Source organism: Gopherus evgoodei, chromosome 9 (assembly GCF_007399415.2).
Source record: "Gopherus evgoodei ecotype Sinaloan lineage chromosome 9, rGopEvg1_v1.p, whole genome shotgun sequence".
Lineage (NCBI taxonomy): Eukaryota > Metazoa > Chordata > Testudines > Testudinidae > Gopherus > Gopherus evgoodei.
Window position 1 is genome coordinate 88,062,104 of NC_044330.1, and position 20,449 is coordinate 88,082,552.

The following is a 20,449-nucleotide window of genomic DNA, read 5'->3' on the forward strand; positions in this document are numbered from 1 at the left end:
CATCCTTGAAGAGCACTGAAAGCATCTTCACACAGGGGACACTACAATTTAGCTTTGCAGTACATTTAAGGGTGCTTTCAGTCCAAACTGAACTCAATACCGTTAGTTTTGGATGAAAGACATTTATCAATAAATATCTGTACAAAAGTTAAATCCATCCTTCCTCCCCCAGACATGGCTCTTATAATGTATGTCTATGTAAGCCTTCATATTATCCCACACAATCCTATCACTCTTCTCCGACTCCTCCCTTCCATTTTTGTGTTACACCTTGTTGAATGCTGTCCTAATAAATACAATTAGACTCCCCCACCCTTTGTTTCAGATATCATCCCATGTGTCCAGGATTGGTCATTGCTTCCTACTCATATAGCATGCATGGAGAAGCACCGATAGTTTTCCACATCCTGCAAAAGGTATTTAGTTTCCTTCTCATTCACGTGGAGCACTGCACACAGGTCAGATTAATTTTAAAAGGAAGCCTCTGGCCATACATGACTTCATGCAAACTTGGCAGTGTTTCTGAGGCCCTCTGCACGTTTCTAGTTTGACTTTCACCACTGAGACCAGGTCCCTGATTTCAGTTACTGAATAGCACCCCTAAATCACAGCTACTATTTTGAAAGATAATTTAAAACTATGTCCTTGTATTCTATGCACCAATAGATTTAGTGAACTCTTGTACGTAATGAGATTTATTCCTTCACTTTAGTAGACAAAGAGGCAAATTCTTTTGACAAAAAGCCATAGGTTTCTATTCCTTTCCTGCTCTCCCACTTCATACAACAGGAAATAATGGGGGAAAAAAATTGCTATCACATTTATCATGAGCTGTTAACCCTGGTAGTCTCAATTACATTCCAACTACAGAACATCCCCCTCCCCCCGGTCCCCAAGGAGCGATGATCAAGAACAAAATTATCACTTCATGCATTTTATTGAGTCTATTTAAATTTGCATTATGACATCTTACATAGGAAACAAACTCCTCCTAAATGTTAGCTATCAAATATGATCAAACTGTTTTATGACCTTTTAGAGTACCATTTTGTACTAAAGTCCAATATAAACAATGTAAAGCACTGTACAAAAAGGAAAATTGTTACATTCGCAGTTTAATACAGGGCTTCCCAGCCAACAGCCTAACAGATATATAGGGAAGGGCTCTTGGGATTTTAATTTAAGTGACGAAAACCAGATAATGGAACCAAATAAGGTTCAATAATGGATTCGCCCGTAAGAAAAGGGAAATGTCGGTGCAAAAGAGGTTGGGAAGCCCTGGTATAACAGAATCAAACTAATTTTTACACAACATAATTTAATGTGCTTTGAGTAAATTACATTACCATTAGATTTGCTTGTCTCCTTCCCCTCAGCAATGCAACCCAAACAAAAAAAAGCCTCCTGTAGATGAAAATTTGAAATATTTCTAACTGTGTTGCTCAATTCCCTTAACATAGCTCCAAGTTAACACCTCCTGGCACAGGCATTTCCATTACAACTGTGAACCTAATCAACTCAAGATCTGATCACGTAACCCTAATCAAGTCACATAAATCTCCAGTCGTACTGAGGTATGAACGGAAACACCAGATTCTTACACAGAACACCGCATTACAGTTATAGTAAGGGTCTCAAATTAACAATGCCAAGAAAAGTTAAGGCTGCAGCTAAACAGCTAAACCCAGCCAGCTGAACCTTGATATTGCAATATATATGCTGATTAAGAACACACACTGTTGGAAGACCCATGGAATACCTAGGCACACTGGTACAAAATGGAAACCATGGGTCAGCTTTAACTAAATTTCTTTTCTCATCTTAAAATTAGACCCTAGTTACTATAACGCATCTCAGATCATGAATTTCCTCAAAGTGTAGGCAAATATTTTAAGATAAATTTCTTGCTGAAATTATATTGGTGAAATGGTCCTTTGGACACTACATATTCGCATTATCCATGGATAGCAGACAGTCATTACCATCCATTGTGTCAACATTAGCTGAAAACACATTAATCTGCAAGTTGGCACAATGGCCAATCATGGCTTCTTCAAAATTGGTACAGTATCGTGTTAGTGCAGCTGCTATGCATGCACACTAATACTTCCTACAGAAAGTCCTTAAGAAACTTTTAACGAGTAGTTTTTATGCATGCAGTCCAGCAACTACCCTGTCAAATAACACTATTTTCCAAACAAGGATCAGTTAACATACATGAACTAACTGCCTGCAAAATACTATTTGCAAAAGGCTGTTTATTTTTACAAAAGTGCAAGTAAAAGAAGAACCCCAGTAAAAACCAGTCACTGCTTTTCACACTTCTTTCACTTAATGGATAAAACCCATTAAAAATGTCTACAAATTTGCAGTTTGATTAGAACTATATACTGCACTCTTACAAAAGATTGTGCACTCTTCTACCTTTTAAATACCATGGGGTAATCCCAAACACCAGAAGGATGGCTGTCCACAGTGTGCAAGTGTGTGTGTAGTTTTTTTTTGTTTTGTTTTGTTTTTTTAAATCAGCAGCTTTCCTTATACAAGCTCTAGCAGGGGAGCTCCTTCAAACACAAAACCAACTTAAACAGCAAAGAAATTAATGTTTTAATAAATAATGGAGTCAAAGATGTGTATTTCCCCAGCTTTGAAGGAGGGTAAAAAAAGCTTCCTCAAGATGGCACCATAAACTAAGGAAAGGAGAGCAGCAATGTATAAGGCGGCTACCAGGATCTTTTAGATGTATCCATCTATGTACACGTGGGCATTAATCTCACCCCCCACCCCGTGCCCAAAAAAACCCCATAACAGCTGTGTATTAACCCTCTCCGTGGCCATGGGCATCCAGTAAAGTGGCTGTAAAAACAGTGCACATCCATCTACAATTCCAATGCTGAAAAAATAGGTTTAAGCTTAAGAAAACTATAGATGCAAATAAGTTAAGAATGCTTGGCACCAAAAGGATTCATATATTTTTAAGTAAGCTGATTCAAGAGAGACTAACTTCAGCTAATTGTGAGCACCTCACTAGAGACGCTTCTATACTTTACCTACAAAGCTTGCAATTTAATTTAAAACTGAAGTATTAATATCGGGTTTTAAAGCTTAATATAACTTTAAAGGAAAGAATGATGCCCATAAATTTCTTGTACTATTCATGAATTAACTAAATTACTTTATAATAATAGGGCCTGATCCAGCAACCCTTACTCAGATGAGAATTCCTGCTGCTGGATCAGGCCAATAATTTCCCACAGACTTGCTTTGCATGGGTCATAATATGAAAGTATTCATAAACGCCACGGAGTTACTGGGTGTAGCTCAGTTATACCATTGCTCATTTCCGGAACTATTGTGGACATTGGTAAATGCCTCATCTACTTAAGAGTTCCTCACTAACAGCAATATCAATCTTGCCAATTGTTTAAAGTCAAAAGAAACAAATCCCAGTGCTACTGGTATAAGAAGAGTTTAAAAAGGAATGTCATTATAAATAATTAAAACATTTGAAACATTCAAAGGATTCTTAATTGAGGCGAGCACTGGTTTCTGGTACCTTTTTGGGAACCTCAGACACTAACCGTTGTTACAATTACATAAAGTTAAAACATTAAGGCATAGCACTTTTAGGCAATCATAATAAAACTACAAGATGTTTGAACTGTATAGTTCTTGGAAACCAAGAACAATCAATTAACAAAAATGTAACTGCTTAATGAGGTATTACAGTCTTCCTCCACTGTGTATCACTTGTTGCTAATGGGCTCATATTCTTCTCATTTCTGTCCTTAGTCCTCATAAGATATCTGATTTAAAAAAGCTAAAAGTGTATTTAGAAATTAGTAGCAAATACCACTATAAAATATTTCAATTTTAATTCTACAGTCCAAGTCAGCAAAGAGTGTTACTGAAAAATGCAGGTGATTGCATACACTTACGTGCACATTACAGAAAAGATTCAAAAATCCAGGTGTCCAATGTTTGAGAAGAGGTTTTGGCTTAAGATTCATTAGCTACATTCATGAAACAAAGTCCAACTAGTAACATTAATATCTAACCTCCAATTTTATAGATGAACACATCTCAGAGAGAACATTTGAAAGCATGTATTTGTTTATAAATGTTTTTAAAACATACGATAAGGAACACCCTTACAATGATGGAGCATTCCACCACAAGGAAAGTGAGCTCACCAGCCAGTCAGGATTCCCCCTCGAACTGAGAATGACATGAAAACGCACTGTTAGAAAAGTGGGAGGGGGGGTCCAGAACATCTTGGAATCCTGAACTGGCTGGTGAGTAGTTCAATTATAACGGCTTAACAGCTAGGATGACGTTCTATGTAACCACTACTCAAACACTGAAGATTAGTTAATGTAAAAAAAGACAGGTCAGGCTTGGTTTTGTCATCTGAGTATTGAGCAACATTTTCGATCTAGCCAGCAAGAGCAGTTCATATCCCTAGTTAACAACTACTATATATATATATTTTTTTTTACTTGAAATAGAACATTGCTTTCCTTGAGAAGCATGTAGCACTGGCAAAGCTACTAAAGAGTAAAGGTTTCTTGGGGATGAGGGAGATGGGGAAGAGGTTTCCCACCATGTAAAGACTGCTGAGGTATGAACATTTCCAAAGCAGACTTAAAATTGTATAAATGCATTTATAAGATTTGAATTGTGATAAGCCCACACTAACTTTTAATACAAAATGCAAGTGGAATTTAGACAGTCTTTAACAGTAAAGAAACATGCCTAATATTTACTTTAAGGAAAATAAGTTGCAAATTCAAACAACTTGAAATTTCATTTTTTAAATGTACTCCAGTAACCAATAATTTAAGATTGGCAATTTATTTGAGAAACTTCTGTTAGATTATTTCTCAGTTACACCTAAATGTTAATTTCTGTACCACGGCTACTTAAGTCACATGCAACTGTCATTGATTTTTGGAGTCCAGCATGTTAAATCATTAACAAAACTCCAGAGGTCATTAGGGTGGGAGGAGAAAAATTAATTTGCTAACATTTGTCTGCTGAAAGTTACATACCGCTCCCTCAGTGATTAAAATACAGCTTAATACAAAACTTGGGCAAAATCCTCACTGTATGAAACTGGTACATGCAAGTTTGTATCATTACACATCAGTAACCATACAAAGAAAAAACCAGTCTTCAGAGCAGGTTTCTGTTTCTTTTTATCACCACCTTTTTGGTGGCATTACTGAGCCAAGACACTGCAATTATAACATTAAATTTCCACCAGTTTTAATGAAATTAAGCTGTCTAATTGTTAACTGTTTTGTGTTACAGTAGCTGCTCACATAAATTAAAGAGTACAGATATGCGCTGCTCTTGACAATAACACTGACAAAAGCAGCTCGCTTGTATTTAGTTTGCTGTGTGTGTGGTGGGTCTTTATGAAAAGCATTCTCTTCATTTCGAAGCATGGTACAATTTTAATTCTTAATGCATTAGTACAACAGTGCACTGGAAAAGTACTGAGCTTCTACAAAAAAGCTTTACAATTGTAAAACAAAAATTGTGATTTTTGTATTTAAACAAGCATAGGCAAGTCTTATATTTCCACAAGATAAATATCCCAATTAAGCTATCAGCTCACTCTACAGCGTGCCATAGTGATGGGCTGGAGACAGCTGTACAATGGGAAAAGGGCTAACATTAGTGTTATCTGCACTCACGTGTCCAAGAATACCCAATATGAAAATTAACCAAAATTATATTTAAGGGTGCAGTTGAATTAATTTTATATTCAGTGGGATAGCTGGGTTTGCTTTTAAAAATCCATTATGAAGCATGTGCTGTAGCTAGGATGACTTCTCAGATAAGTTCCTTACTGGGATGAGCTGAGTGCTGAGGTCTTTAAGATTCACAATGCATTGGGGAGGGGATGGGGAAGGAGCTTAACAGTCTTGATGATGAAAAAAAATAAGAAATTTATAACAAATAGGTGTCTTTGGGGAAATAAAATTGTCTGAAATTCGAGACACTGAAACTGAATAGATTTGGAGACTCTAATTTAAAGAGATTCCCATTTTAAAAGCTTTAATTCTGAGAAAATGTTTCCATGAGGGACGAAGCAGCCAGACTCATTACTTTACATTGAAGCACCACTCAAAAAGTGGTCATAATGAAAGTGACTTTGTTGCCCATCACTATTACACCAGCTGTTCAGCCACAAATTCAGATCTCATTTAGACAACACTTTCTCTGTTACCAGCCGCTAAGACTGCTCTACGACAAATAGGACAAGTGGAATTTTCTGATAACCAGCGATCAATGCAGTGGACATGGTACTCATGGGAACAAGGCAGTTTACGAAGCTTGTTGCCCTCTGTGTATTCTGTAATACAGACACTACAGGTTTTCAGAGCATCGCTTTCACCAAAATTCCTCCATGCTAGGTTGTCAATTTGTTCTTTGGTGAGTCCTCTTGGCTGGTCATCATCATCTTCATTTAGTAGAAAAAACTGTGCTAAGCTAAGGAATGGTAAAGAGCCACTTTCTTCAAAAGTGACTGATCCCCTAGTATTCCGACCTTCCCGCCTAGCAGATGTTGAACCTCCTTCATTACTACTTTCATATACCTCCCCTGAGCTACCTTCAGTACTTTCACTGCGTGAACTAGTACTACCACTATCACCTCCATTCTGTAGCTCAGGAGCATCTACATTTTGGTTTGGGGCTGGGCCACTAGGATCTGCATCACCATCACTGTACATATAGTAGTTTAATTCTCCAAAACCTGTCATTATCTGCCTTAGAATGGTCTGAATTGCGACCGATGTTGTCTCATTAAAGCCCGTGTTTATGATTCTACGAATAGGAATCCTAATGGTACTGACATAAGTTCTCACTCCAGCCCGTTCTGAACGTGAAAATGTACGCCTAAGCCCTCCACGTTCACTTTCATAAGTAACTGTATTGTTTGGTGTCTGGGACCTGGATCGGGTTCGGTTGGCTATGCTGTCTCTCTGCCGATATTCTCCTGGACGGACTCTTCTCACTTGAAGATCAAGAACTATAGTAGGTGGCCTCTGTCCAGGAGCTGCAGATTCACTGCTGCCATTTGTTTCTGAAGAACCTAATGCTGGAGGAGCAGGTCTTGTTTCAGGGGTTGAAAACAGAACTGCATTTTCACTTGCAATCTCAGTCCCCGTTGTATGTTGCCTTAACGTCACATGCTGTCTAGTTCTAGAACTTCCCTCAGATTCGTTTACCAGGGAATGATCAAGTGTCTGAGATGGCATATTGTGAGGAGACCTGCGAGGAGTCTCACTTGCTGGATTAATAGGTGACCTACTTCTATCAGTCCTAGCCCGAGTTCTTCGTTGTTCTGGGCTCCTGCTTCTTGCTCTTCTCTGGCCTCTGAGAGGAGATGCTTCCTCAGTTGCTAACTCCTCGGAGGTACTTCTGTCTGAGCCAGGCTGCCTTACAGATGGCGATTCAGATCTTGGAGTCTCAGTATCACTTTGGCTATTTTCCAAATCCTCACCATTAGAGGGCTCTACAGATTGCTCATTTTCAGCTTCTGGGTTTGGGTTCCCATTATTACGGTTGACATTTATTTCCAAACTAAATCTGAAATCACCACTGTTAGGGTTAGTCCGGCTCACTGCCCTCCAAGACTGGTTTCCTCTTTGCCCGCTCCGTGTGGTATTTCCAGTCTGTCGTACTGAATTAAGCCAGTCTATTATGGAATCTCTATTAGAAACATCTTCTGTGGATTCTGCACCTGTCAAAAGAAAGGGAACTACCAAAATTAGAGAACTGAGGTATTTTCCAAAAATATAATTACTTAATTAAGCAAGTTACAGTTCTAAAATATTTAAGTCTTTTAAACACCATAACGATTTCATCCTTAACAGCTTGATTAATTAAGTGTTATGTCCACAAGAGCTTTTCTTTGAGGGAACATGAGTGGACATTTTTCTACTGCCAATAATTATGCCTCTTTAGAAGTTGTAGCCAAATAGCAAACAAGTCATCAAAATAATTATTTCTTGTAACAACTAAATGGAAAGTCCATTATGTTTCAACAGTAAAAAAAATTAGATTAGATATTTTTTACTTGCTCAAATATTGTCAATTTAATGGCTGAGTACAGTGGCACTTAAATCACAAACCAAAGCCATGTCTACAATAACAAGCGTACAGAGGCACAGCTGTACCAATACAGTCGTGCTGCTGTAAGAGTACTTGTGTAGCTGCATTATTTCAACAGGAGAGAGCGCTCCAGCCAACATAATAAAACCAGCTCAAATGAGCAGTGGTGGCTATGTTAGTGGGAGAAGCTCTCCTGGCGATATAGCGCTGTGCACATGAGCGCTTATTCTGGCAAAATTTATGTCACTCAGGGGAATGTTTTTTTCACATCTGAGCAATAAAAATTTTGCTGACATAAGTGCTAATGTAGACTAAGCGGCCTGGAATACTTGGTTCCCTAGTCTAGCAAACTCATTTAGCTAATAATGAACAATGACAGGGTTCAGTGGGACCTGTGTGTAAACCTTTATGCAGGGAGGCAACGTGGCAACCTTGAGATGGAAAAAGTAAAGGTGAGAAAATGTGGGAACCTCAGAAAGCACCCTTGTAAGGGAACAAAACGGAGAGAAATCTAAACAAAGAAAGAAATGCAGATGCAATCACAGTGCAGCAAAATAGAAGTGTCATGTGTTCTAGCTGTAATCTCTTCAAAACTGATCTCAGAAGCAGATATCAGATAATCTTCACTTAATTCTAAAACACTGCTCACCTCGCATCTGCCTAGGCTTAACATGTTCCATTCCTGCACTCAAGTTAAGATCTATATTGGGTGCTAAAGTTAAGAGCTTCCACAAATACAATATATATACCTCTATTCTCATCACCATTTTGCTGTGGTGGACCTTCTTTAACTTGATGTAGCCTTCTCATCAATTCTTCTTCAGTAATTTCACCTTAGGAAGCAAGCAAAGATTTCCAAAACTATTTTAAAGGCAGATATGTAAAGGCAAGAATAATCCATAGCCTAAGAGTTCTTATGCTTACATTCTCTTTGAACTGCAAATACTGTACTAACAAAAATAATGACTGCTTCTAAGTGTTTGTTCAATTCTGACACACCGTGATACCTATAAGTCAGGGTAGCCAAAGTATACCCTACAGCCCTCCTACACTCTTGCCCTTAGGTAAGACTTGCTGAGGCTCCAGCTAACACAGAGTTACAACCTGCTCAGAAGATGGCGAAATGCTTGCTGGGTCTTGTAAACACACGTCAGCAGTATTCTCCGTCCTATATCAATCAAGGCCTCATTTACAAGAGAAAGTTGCACTGGTTATCTAAAAGTGTTATTTTAAACTGATTTAGTTAAACTAATGCAAAAAAACCTCAGATGACACGTTTCAGATTAAGAGTTGTTTATTTCAGTTTAGCACAAGTCTAACAGGAATCAGTTTTACCTCAGACAAAATAAGCCACTCTTATACTGAAATAAGGCTGTTCACACACAGGTTTAACTACATCAGTTTTAAAATTACACCTTTAGTTAAACCAGTGCAATCTTCTTATGTAAAAACGGCCCAAGTGAGACTCAAATACCTGGCAAGATGCCAATGTAGCCCACAGTAGTACAGACTTTGCAAGTCCCAGTGAACACTAAAGTTTTCTTAAAATTGAATTAGCACATGTAGTTTAACCTACCAAGCTCGACACTATTCATATTACCTTCAAGGAATGGCCTACTGCAGTGGTTTTCAAACTTCAGGTCATGACTGAGTACTGGGCTGCAGAATGCAAGACACTGGGTCACCTTGCTTAGCACGCAGGGAGCCTGATGGCCAGCCGGTAAAAACTATAGCCCTACCTGTTCTGAGTCTGACACCACGCTTGGCACGGAAGTAGCTAGGAGCACGTCCGGCTCCTAGGCAGGGGGGCCACAGAGCTCCGCGCTGCCTCTGCCCTGAGCAGCGGCTCCGCACTCCCATTAGCTAGTTCCCGGCTGATGGAAGCTGGGGGGCAGTGTCTGCAGATGAGAGACGCACGGAGTCGCTTGCCCTCCTTCGCCTAGGATTCGGATCTGCTGCTGGCTGCTTCCAGGGCACAGCGCGGTCCGTGGTACTAGAAAAGCCGGGAAGCCTGCCTCTGCACCCCGGCTGTGCTGCTGACCAGGAGCCACTGGAGATAAGCCCGCACCTCAATCCCCTCCATCAAAACCCAGAGCCCCTCAATCAAAACCCAGAGCCCCTCCCTGCACCCTAAATGCCTCATCTCCAGCCTAGCCTGCACCCACAGCCCAGAGCCCTGACCGCCCTCCTGCACCCCAAATCTCTGCCCCAGCCCACAGTCCCCTCCCACACCCCAACCATCTGCCCCAGTCCTGAGCCCCTACCACACCCCAAATCTCTCATCCCCAGCTCTGTTGGACTGCAGGTATCAACAATTTTTTTCAACTGGGTCGCCAGAAAAAAAATTTGAAAACCACTGGTCTACTGTGTGCTCAACTAAGCAAAAGAACCACTCTCTACAATGGCATAAAATAGTACTAAAAATATAATAAATGCTGAAGATACATTCAGCACAACAGTGAGAGGAACCAGGTCGTCTGAACATGGATGCAGAGGCATTCACATTTGTAAATTAAAGTTTTCATGCTACCTACATGTCGTAACATACCTGGTGTTCCTAGCAAATTGTTATCCCTCATAAGCCTATAGTCCTCTTCATTCAGGTTATTTACAAAGTGATAGAAAGCTTCTTCACGTTCTAATCGATCCAGCTGACTCCGGCGCTGTGCTTCTGAGTGATCAATATTTGCTTTATCGTTAGAATCTGAGCTTTCCATGTTGATGAAAGAGTGGGAAAGTATCTAAAAAAGGAGAAGAAAACTACATATTTTGAAAACCATACATACAGAAGTGAATAAAATAATCTGCAATGCTTATTCACACATTCAGTGGAATTCAGCACAATCTGTCATTGAACTTGACCCTGACAACACACACTTAATCGCTATCATCTATTTAAATTATTTAAGGAGAAATTTAGTTTGTACTGCAATTTAAATCACTACTTGGTTCAGCATTTAAATCAATACTTTTGAAAATGCAATATGTTTAGGGAAGCATAAAAATTACAGACCAAATCCTTCAGACAATCTTTCGTGCACCCAACATTGCTCAGGAAGGAGACGTCTAAACCCCCTTATAGCATACCCTGATGTTGCAGCTACTTGACAAAGCACAACCTAGAGCAGCCTAAAGGCTGCCTTAAAACAATCCTGTAAAGGACGAGTCATCTGAATCCAACACTACGTTCCTTTAAAAGGCAATTTTAATAGGATTAAGCCTCCCAAGTTCAAGCCTATAAGGAAACTAAGTGCTTCGTGTTATTGATCAGAAATCCTTCTGGACAATTAAGACGGAACCTATCCAAATGGAAGCCAAAACAAAGAAACCTGGTTATTAAATCAGTATACCTCACCAATCATGATGTAAAGCACTGTCTTACACAACTGTGGGAATGCACCAATTACTCATGTGGCTCATTATCTAGCTAGTTTTACACCTGGTCGAATGCTCCCATACAACATTTCCACCGGAAATGTTTCCTTTTTTAAAACAGCTCCTGAAGCCTCATGAACATACTGAAAGGGGGGGGGGGACAAACAAACAAAAACAAAACAAAAAATACATTCTGTTTTGTGCTTTTTAATCGGAGAATTTCCAAATATAATAGGACTGGTTTCTTGGCCACTTGTCTAGTGCAGTGGTTTTCAACCTGTGGACCCTGGGGGTCCGCAGACTATGTCTAAGACTTCTAAAAGGGTTGCCACTTCCATTTGAAATTTTTAGGGATCTGCAAATGAAAAAAGGTTGAAAACCACTGGTCTAGTGCATGAAACTGATCCTTGTTTTGGTTTCTAAACAAAACTGTCAAGAAAAATCATAATGTCTCTACAGATTAAATCATTACATCTCCTAAATAGAGGAGAGGTATTGCATGATATTCAAGGCCCATTTGTTTACACACATTAAGGTAACTTACACAAGAGTTACTGTGTTTGTATTCTTCCCTCTCCAAGCCCAAAATTACATGTTGGATGTGAGAAATGGCATTATTGGAAGAAGGCCTCAGAGGAGGGTCTTGCATTTAGATTCAACACTATTAGGGTTACTCCTGGAGGTTTGTCTACATTAGGGCTTTTCACACTGGTATAGCTACACGAAAGTAGCTTCACCAGTGCAAACACCTAGTGTAGACTCTGCACCAAGCCAGTTTATCCACCTCCAAGAAACAGTTCTCTTCTACCCTAGCCATTGCAGAATCCTATAAATTCTAGATGCCTATCACTAGGATATTAATAGTACTACAGTGACAATGGGGTTTTCTTGGTTCTGCCTAGCTACATAACACCATTTCAATAGTGGCAGTAACGCAGCACCATTACCCTATTACTATGCAACAGACTCCTATGGAAACAATAACTAGATACAGCTGTCCGTCAGGGATTTAATTGCTGAGGCACACCATCCAAATTGTGTCTTGAGTGTAGTGCACAATCCTGATGCCTAAAATGAGACCTAATCACTAAAATGTAAACATCACATTAAGATATTGTAAGCAGCATATTACCATAAAGCAAGAAATGCAAAGAAGGGCACAACACACCATGTCTGCCTATACATTATGATAGACCTAACAATGGCATCCTATTAAACCTGCGTAGGGGAGGTCATATATAGTATGTTTCACCTCAGTGAGTTTCCTTGCTTTTGGACAACTTAACATGAGATTTTGTTCTTACCTGCATAACACAACCTGAAATTTCCCTTCTTCTGTCAGCACAGAACTGGCGAGGGAGAGCACAAATGTCTGGAGGAGCTCATGTCTCTAAGATGTAGTGAGTGCAGATCTGTTGATTATAGCCAACTTTAGTTTATCCAGTAATGAAACTGAACATCTTTACGGAAGCACAGTAAGATGTGTCTAAAGTTCGCTGGAAACAAGAGAGTCTGTACAGCTACTTGACCGAAACAAGTGAAAGTTTTCTTGAAAATGGTGATGGGGAGTGTTTTTAGCAGCTGAATAACCAGATATTATTGCAGTAAACTCTTAAATTGGTATGCCCACTCATTGACAAGTCAGTCAAGTGGATTCCCTGTAGTTACTCATTAACAATCCACTCAAAGGTGCCAGGCACAAATGACTAGTGATGTCCTTACCATCAGTACAAAGCAGCAGAGTTTGTGGAAAACAGTAAGCTTTAATAGCAAGAAATGACTACCTATAGTAAAAGATTTTATAATCTCCAAGGGAGGAGTTACTTTATGGTCTCTGGGGTATAAAATGATCGAGAACTAAAGATATTCATTTGGTATTGAAAAAAGTTGCCATTATCAGTTACTTTGCTCCATTACCAGTACTAAAATGATCAATTCATTGATACTGTGACAACTAGGCCTGAGTAGAAAGTCAATCTAGGAAAGAGGGTTAGGCATCACAATTCAAGAATTTACTAAAATAGCTGTTTAAGAAATTCACTTCGGACCCCATACAACAGTAAAATGCTTAAACTCTTAATTCACCTTTATCTTTACTACCTTGCACTTATATGGTACCTTCTATCTGAGGATCACAAACGGCTACCCAAAAATGTGTTAATTGAGCAGATGGTACAATGACCTACCAACTAAGTCCTCCTTGCATGAAAATAAATAAATTGTTTCAGGACATAGTAAAATAACCCAAAAGCTATCTGAGCTGAATTAATCAAAGTCTTTACACTGTTTAAAGAAAAAGCAGTGATTTAAAAAAAAATAAAGTTGTGTTCTTCATCAGCAATGAAAATATATGGGTTTCAATATTTAAGAGTGACATCGTTTCATTTGGCATGTACTGGATATTTTCTAAAAATTAGATTCCTATACATTATGCAGATTTCTTGACTCTCTTCCAAGCAATTTAATGTATAACTCTAAATACACAAAAGGGATGGTTAATAGGTGAAAATAGTTTAGCAACTGTGCTCGACATAAGACTAATTTCTAAATAGTGATTACCTACTACAATACTTAATGAGCTATTACCAACTGATCCACTTCCATCCCACAGAAACTAGTCATCCTTTTTGGCAACCAGAGGCAAATTGTTGTATCAGTGTAGAAGTCAGAGTTGCCCTTATCTAAACCAAACTTCAAGAAAAATGTACAAGACAAAACTCAGATATTGACTTGAAAATATATACATTCCCAAACCCCCAATGATCCCCTAAATCTCTAACAGGACTATTGACCCGCTTTCATGATGAAAGCTCATCCCTAGCGCCCTGTCAAGAAAAGCTCTCCAACACCAGATAATTCAGATTGAGAGAAATTAAAACTAGCTATTAGAATATTTTGAACTCCATTTCTCTCAAAGTACAAAAATATTTGCAAAACCTAGGTCATATTTTAAAGTGCCTTATTTAACATGTGACAACCAAATTAATGACTAGGCTTCAAAAAACAAACTAGTACGATCTGTGCTCTAAGATGCACAAGAGAAAAAACTAGTAAACAGTTTTAATGTAGCTGTGTCAAACACCAATCACTTTATAAATAATTAGTTGTAATATATTAAGAAGCCACACATTTCATGTGTTTTCAACCTTGACATTTCATCATTGTTGTATCCTGTAAATCCTTGCTCTAAAAAACAGACCATAGAAAATGACTGTTGAGCGAACCCAATTACTAAGAGCATTAAAAAAAATATATAAGCATGTGAAGGAGAGGGCTCACTGAGATTTGCATCCCAATCCTGCAACAAGATACACACAGATGGACCACTGTGAGTTTTCCACCTAGACGCAGATGTCTGCCTGTATACCTCTTACTGCAGGATCAGAGCCTTCAATTCAATCTGAATATCTACAGCGTAGAGGCAACAGGGAATTAAATTTTCAAAGGTCTGCCTTACATGTTGGGCTTATTCTTTGCCTGCTGCTGTTAACTCTAATGGATGTAGTATGAATGTGCATTCTAAGATACAACAAAACACCTACGGAAAGCTCTTGAAGTATCCATCTGGACATTAAATGTGATGTCTTCTTACCCCAAACATTACACCACTCAAATGTCACCAGTACACTCTTGCCTCAAAAAAACAAAAAACAAACAAACACAACACAACACAACACAACACACACCCACCCCTGGAAAAATGTCAATTTGCCAAAGAACACCAAAAAAGTATTTTGTCTTTTTACAAAGTATTTGTATAAAATGCTATTTTAATAAAGGAACAAAGATGTTCCCAGAGCGCTAAGAAGTAGAAGTCATAATAATCAGAATGTCATTTTAATCATAGGTATGACATTGCAATAGAACATGTGTCAATACTTTCACATATCCAATAAAACGTTGCATTCTTAGAACTCCACTGTCAACTCTGAGGGTTCAAAATGTTATAATTTTCCTTATTAAAATAGCATTTGTCACAAAGACATGTTGAAAATGAAAATAAATAAGACATTATGTTGCTTTTGGTCTTTAGAGTATACCACAGAAGAGAAGACCTATTGGACATGAGGTATCACAAGAGGAGTCTCATGAAAATGGTTCTCTCTTGCTCTAAAAATGAGCATCCTGTAAGGTCAGCAAGCAAAACGCCCACTCTGAAGTTAGGAGGAAGTAGCACTGTGGTATGTCAGCAGCCAGTGTCGTCACTGAAAGGGAGAGCAGCAAAAGTAGGGTAGCATCCCAGGGAGCCAGACCCGCAAAACTGATGACCGTCGAGTAGTGCTCAAGTTTCAGCAGAAACAGGACCTCCGGTTAATGGAAGCTCTAAATCAAACATAACCTGTAGAATTTCAATGCAAAAAACATGTAACTTCAACTCTTCTTTTAACTCCACTTCATCCACAAAATTGTTGCTATTACAGATTCTACTGGAGATAACAGGCCAATGCTATGCTGACAAACAACTGCAACCAACAAACAAGGATTATTGTACAAGCCTATCCTGGTTGCTGTCTAATTCATGAAATACTGCCAAATACAAAAGTTTTTTTTTAAACCAAAAAACCTTATTTGATAACATTTAAGCAATATATTATGTTTAAATATAAAACCAAGCTGTATGTAAAACTACAATCTCATCATCTGATTTTGATGACAATTAAAAAACAGAAATTCATGTAGATTATTTATGAGATTATGGATACAGATGCCTCTGGCATACTGAATTTGTAAAAGATTGTTCTTGTTGGACTTTTTAAAAAAGTTATTAAAATTAAGAGGATAAAGTAAGTGCATATTAGTATATCTTACCTAATCAAGTGTTGCCACTTGATTTTTTAGCAATGAACCTGCTCAGCTTTGCAGTCCTCACTGAAGAAAAGAGTTAAACATCAACACTTCAGATCAGCCAAGAAATACCAAGCGGTGTCTGCTGACATAAACCAGGACAAGAAGATGAAATTGCAACCTTATATGCATTTTATGCTTTTACACACAGCCAAGTGTCTCACATTCTGAAGAGAAAAGCAAATCGACATGTTGTGACACTCCAAGTTACCTTTATATACCCATGGAAAGATCCATCCCTACATTAAAGTTTAACACTGACACATTTTTTAAAAATACGGGTTGCAAGATAGGTGCCTATGCATAAGAAATTAAAAATAAGAGATCCTGAAGGTAAAAAGGTATAGATAAACGTGCTATGTTTTATCCTTTCAATACTTTGGCTTAGGTTTTTACAAGTTCCTGTCCCTCTTCACCTAGACTTCATCTAGAAGAGGATTTAAAGGTGTGTTAGAACATGTTAGCTAACATGCTCTAAAAGTCTAGTGTAAACTATTCAGCTAGTAAGTGATCAGTTAATCCAGTTGGGTTTCAATTAAACCAGTTCAGCATGGGTTAGACTATACAATGTCTTGTCTTCACTAGATTTGTTAGAACAGGGGTTCTCAAACTGGGGCTTGCAAGGTTATTACATGGGGGGGGGTCACGAACTGTCAGCCTCCACCCCAAAACCTGCTTTGCCTCCAGCATTTATAATAGTGTTAAATATATATAAAAATGTGATTTTAATTTATGGGGAGGTCGCACTCAGCAGCTTGCTATGTGAAAGGGGTCACCAGTACACAAGTTTGAGAACCACTGTGTTAGCAAGTGTTACTAACATTCTTACAGACATCTTTAAATCTTAGCCTAAACACATTCTTAAGAGCTTGTCTATACACAAGAATTGTACTGTTTAACTCTATAAGGGGCTACACCAGTATAAATATTTTGATTAAAAAAAATCATGCCCTTAACCAAACAAACAAGTGCAAAAAAATGTGTGAAGATTAGGCACCAGGCTGTTCTGAGTCTGGTGGAGAGATGAAGAATGCTGAAACTGTCAACTCTCTCTTTTCTGTGAGGTAGTTAATATGTACTGGACAACATGTTTATTATCCAGGCTAGGGACCTGCTATTTGTTTGATGGTCACATCACCTTATATAAATACCGGTGTGGTTAATTATGCGACATTAAGAGCCAGAAGCACACACATTTTTAAAAGCTGCTTTTACAGATCCAGACTAACACGGCTACCCCTCTGATACATACATTTATAGTACAGCTAATTGAGAGAGGAGGGGAAGAATGCAGTACTTATTTCTTTTGTAACCCATTTAATAAAATATGTTTTCCTCTTTTGATGATGAGCAGTTAGATAATCATTTCTGATTCCTTTACTTTCCAAATGATGATTAACCATTCCAAAATGGTAAACCTCTGCTGGGAATAGGGAGGCACTTTTTAAACACTGGGCTATCACCATAACATATCCAATCACAGACTCGGGAAGAAGATATTTAACTTTATCTACAAAAGGAAGGAGCTACTCTTTAATTTTCATCTCTACCTATCAACTTATTGTGGTTGAAATGATTAGAAGATGGATGTTACAGCATCTTTACTATTTCATAGTCACCTCCAACTTGAAATTAATCAATATAGTCAATAGTGCAGATGGGAAGTCTTAGGTGTAGTGCTGTTCACCTGATTATTGTTATTTGTGTACAACTTCAGTTTGAAAGGTTATTTAACACTAAACAGGGCTGTGTTTATTCACTCCAGAAAATACAGACTGTATCCAATGTTCCAATTTAATTTCCTAGGGAAGTTTTTTGTTGAAACCCCTTTTTGTAAATATATCAAATAGATAGATAATGGATAAAAAATAAGTCCATAAGATACAGACAGAATAGATTTTGATCCTCCTTTGAGATATATGACTACAAACAGCATAAGACATCCCAGGATGACCAGAGTTTTGAACCTCCATAAACATTCCTAAAAGTATAGATCATTTTTACAACATCCTCAGAACATTTTTGGGGTGTGGTAAATAAAGATAACTGGGAAGTAAGTGAGATTAGACAGATAAAATGGGGATCACAATGCTATCAGTTTTCGTGGGTCACAAAACTATAAACAACCTAGACACTTGGAAATAGAAGGGGCCCTCACAGAGAGTCCTCTCCATCTCTCTCCTCACGATGGGGCTCCTTGTGTGCGGAGGATAAAATGAAGGCTTGGGCCTGAGACACTCTTACCTCCTTAAAGGAGACACTGGACAGAGGAGAGCGAGGCCCGAGTTTTCCTACAAACCCAAAGGCCTAGTTTCACGTTTCAAACCCCCTCAAACCCAGCTCGGTACAGCGGAGCGGGAAGCCCCGCAGCCCAACAGAGGGAGCCTGGCCCGGTGCCCAACGCGGAAGGGGTCCCCTTCCGGGCTCAGGCCGTGTGGACGGGAAGGGCCCCGAGGTGTCAGTCCTCCCCTGCCCGAGGGGATGAGGCAGGAAGTGAGGCCCCTCTGCTGCCGACAAGGAACGGTGCTCACACTTGGGGATGAGGTAGAGCGGACCAAGGGGTCGCCTCCGTGGAGACCGAAAGGGCCTGCTGTCCTCCCTGCCCCAGGAGCGGGGATGCCACCCACCGCCTAGGCCCTCCTCCCAGGTGTCCCGGCGAGGCAGGGCCGAGGATCAACGGGGGGCAGGGGCTCGGGGACACAGACTCCCCCTCCCCGCCGGCAACCAGAGCGCCGCCGCCTCCTCCTCCCCTGGGCCTGGGCCTCTCCCTTCCCTAGGCCATTTTGAAAGTCTGCGTCCAGCCCCGATACTCACCCGCCGCCGCCAGGCTCCCTCCTCCCCGCCGGGTCTCGGTCTGTTACTTGCCCCGGTGCTCAGCGGGCTCAGCCCTGGCTCGCCCCACTCCGTCCCTCCCCGAGCGGCAGCAGCGTCCCCTTCCCTCCCCCTCTCAGGCGGCCATTTTCTGCTCCATTGTTACCAGGGAAGTGGGGGGCCGGAAACAGGAGCGGCCGCCAGAGGAAGTGAAGGAAAACTCATTGCGCATGCTCACTCCTCTCCCGTCCGCCCTACGCGAGGCGCCTTACACAAGCCGCCATAGAGCGTGGAGGACCGGGCAGAGAGAGCGGCCCCACTCATTGCCTAGGCAGCCATTTTGGATGGGGCCAAGGAGGAGGGCGGGGCTTTGCGTTGTGTGGTCTCCTGAAGCGGTGGCGGGTGGCCGGTTAAATCGGAGCGGGGCCAGACTGGCTACCTGCAGCTCCCTCCTGCGCTCCGATGAGCGCGGGGCCGCAGCCCTCGGGTCCTGCCTTGCACCCTAGCGCGGCGGTGCCCAGGGTGGCCACCTCCGTCGCTGGCGCTCTAAGGTGTCGGGTGAAAGACACGGGTCGGTTGGGCTCCCGCACCAGGAGGATGGGCCGCGGTAGCCTGTGGTTGCAGGAAGGCTAATCCGAATAGGGTTACCAACTTTGGTTGGATGAATTCCTGGAGGTTTCATCACACGACATTATCTTTAATTAAAGATTTATTTTTAATTCTTGGAGATTCCAGAACCGTTCTGGAGGGTTGGCAACCCCCAGGAGCGGCACCAGGTTTTTTGGCACCCTAGGTGCAGGGCCGGCTCGCTGGTCCCGTGGCTCCGGTGGACCTCCCGCAGGCGTCCCTGCACACAGTCCACTGGTCCCGCGGCTCCGGTGGACCTGCCACAGGCATGCCTGCGGATGCTCCACCAGAGCCATGGGACCAGCGGACCCTCCGCAGGCACGCCTGTGGGAGGTCCACCAGAGCAGTCTGCCGCCCTCCCAAATCCTGGTGCCTAAATGGAAGTACCAGCCCTGGCAATCCCAGTCCCATTCTTGGGCCAGGGAACTGGTTTATTTCATGCACTGAAGAGTAATATCCTTTCCTGGATATGCCATCCGATGGGATGATATTAGAGTTGTAAATAAAAACAAGTGTTATAATACTGCAGCATCTACACACACCCAAAACATGGTGCCACACAAACTAGGCCGCCAGATCCATGTAGAAGCATAAAAATACATCACAAAGAGCAATGAGTGTAAGAAGGGCTGTTAATTCTGACTCCTGGGATCCTGCAGTTTAT

General features: G+C 40.5%; 1 protein-coding gene across 7 annotated transcripts; it reads right to left on the bottom strand.

The window, feature by feature from the left end:
- Window positions 1–918: 918 nt before the first annotated feature.
- On the bottom strand, window positions 919–19,371 carry RLIM (ring finger protein, LIM domain interacting). 7 transcript variants are annotated; one of them, XM_030574271.1, is made up of 6 exons: window positions 19,162–19,371; window positions 16,312–16,432; window positions 15,756–15,841; window positions 10,676–10,868; window positions 8,877–8,960; window positions 919–7,756 (listed from the first exon to the last, which is right to left on the bottom strand). In XM_030574271.1, the coding sequence occupies exons 4-6, from the start codon at window positions 10,842–10,844 to the stop codon at window positions 6,216–6,218; spliced, it is 1,794 nt and encodes a 597-aa protein (XP_030430131.1). In that variant the 5' UTR covers window positions 10,845–10,868; window positions 15,756–15,841; window positions 16,312–16,432; window positions 19,162–19,371; the 3' UTR covers window positions 919–6,215. The 7 variants fall into 7 exon arrangements, with proteins under 7 accessions (XP_030430131.1, XP_030430129.1, XP_030430128.1 ...); XM_030574269.1 differs by having other exon boundaries at window positions 15,558–15,841; XM_030574268.1 differs by having other exon boundaries at window positions 15,543–15,841.
- Between the last annotated feature and the right edge of the window lie 1,078 nt (window positions 19,372–20,449).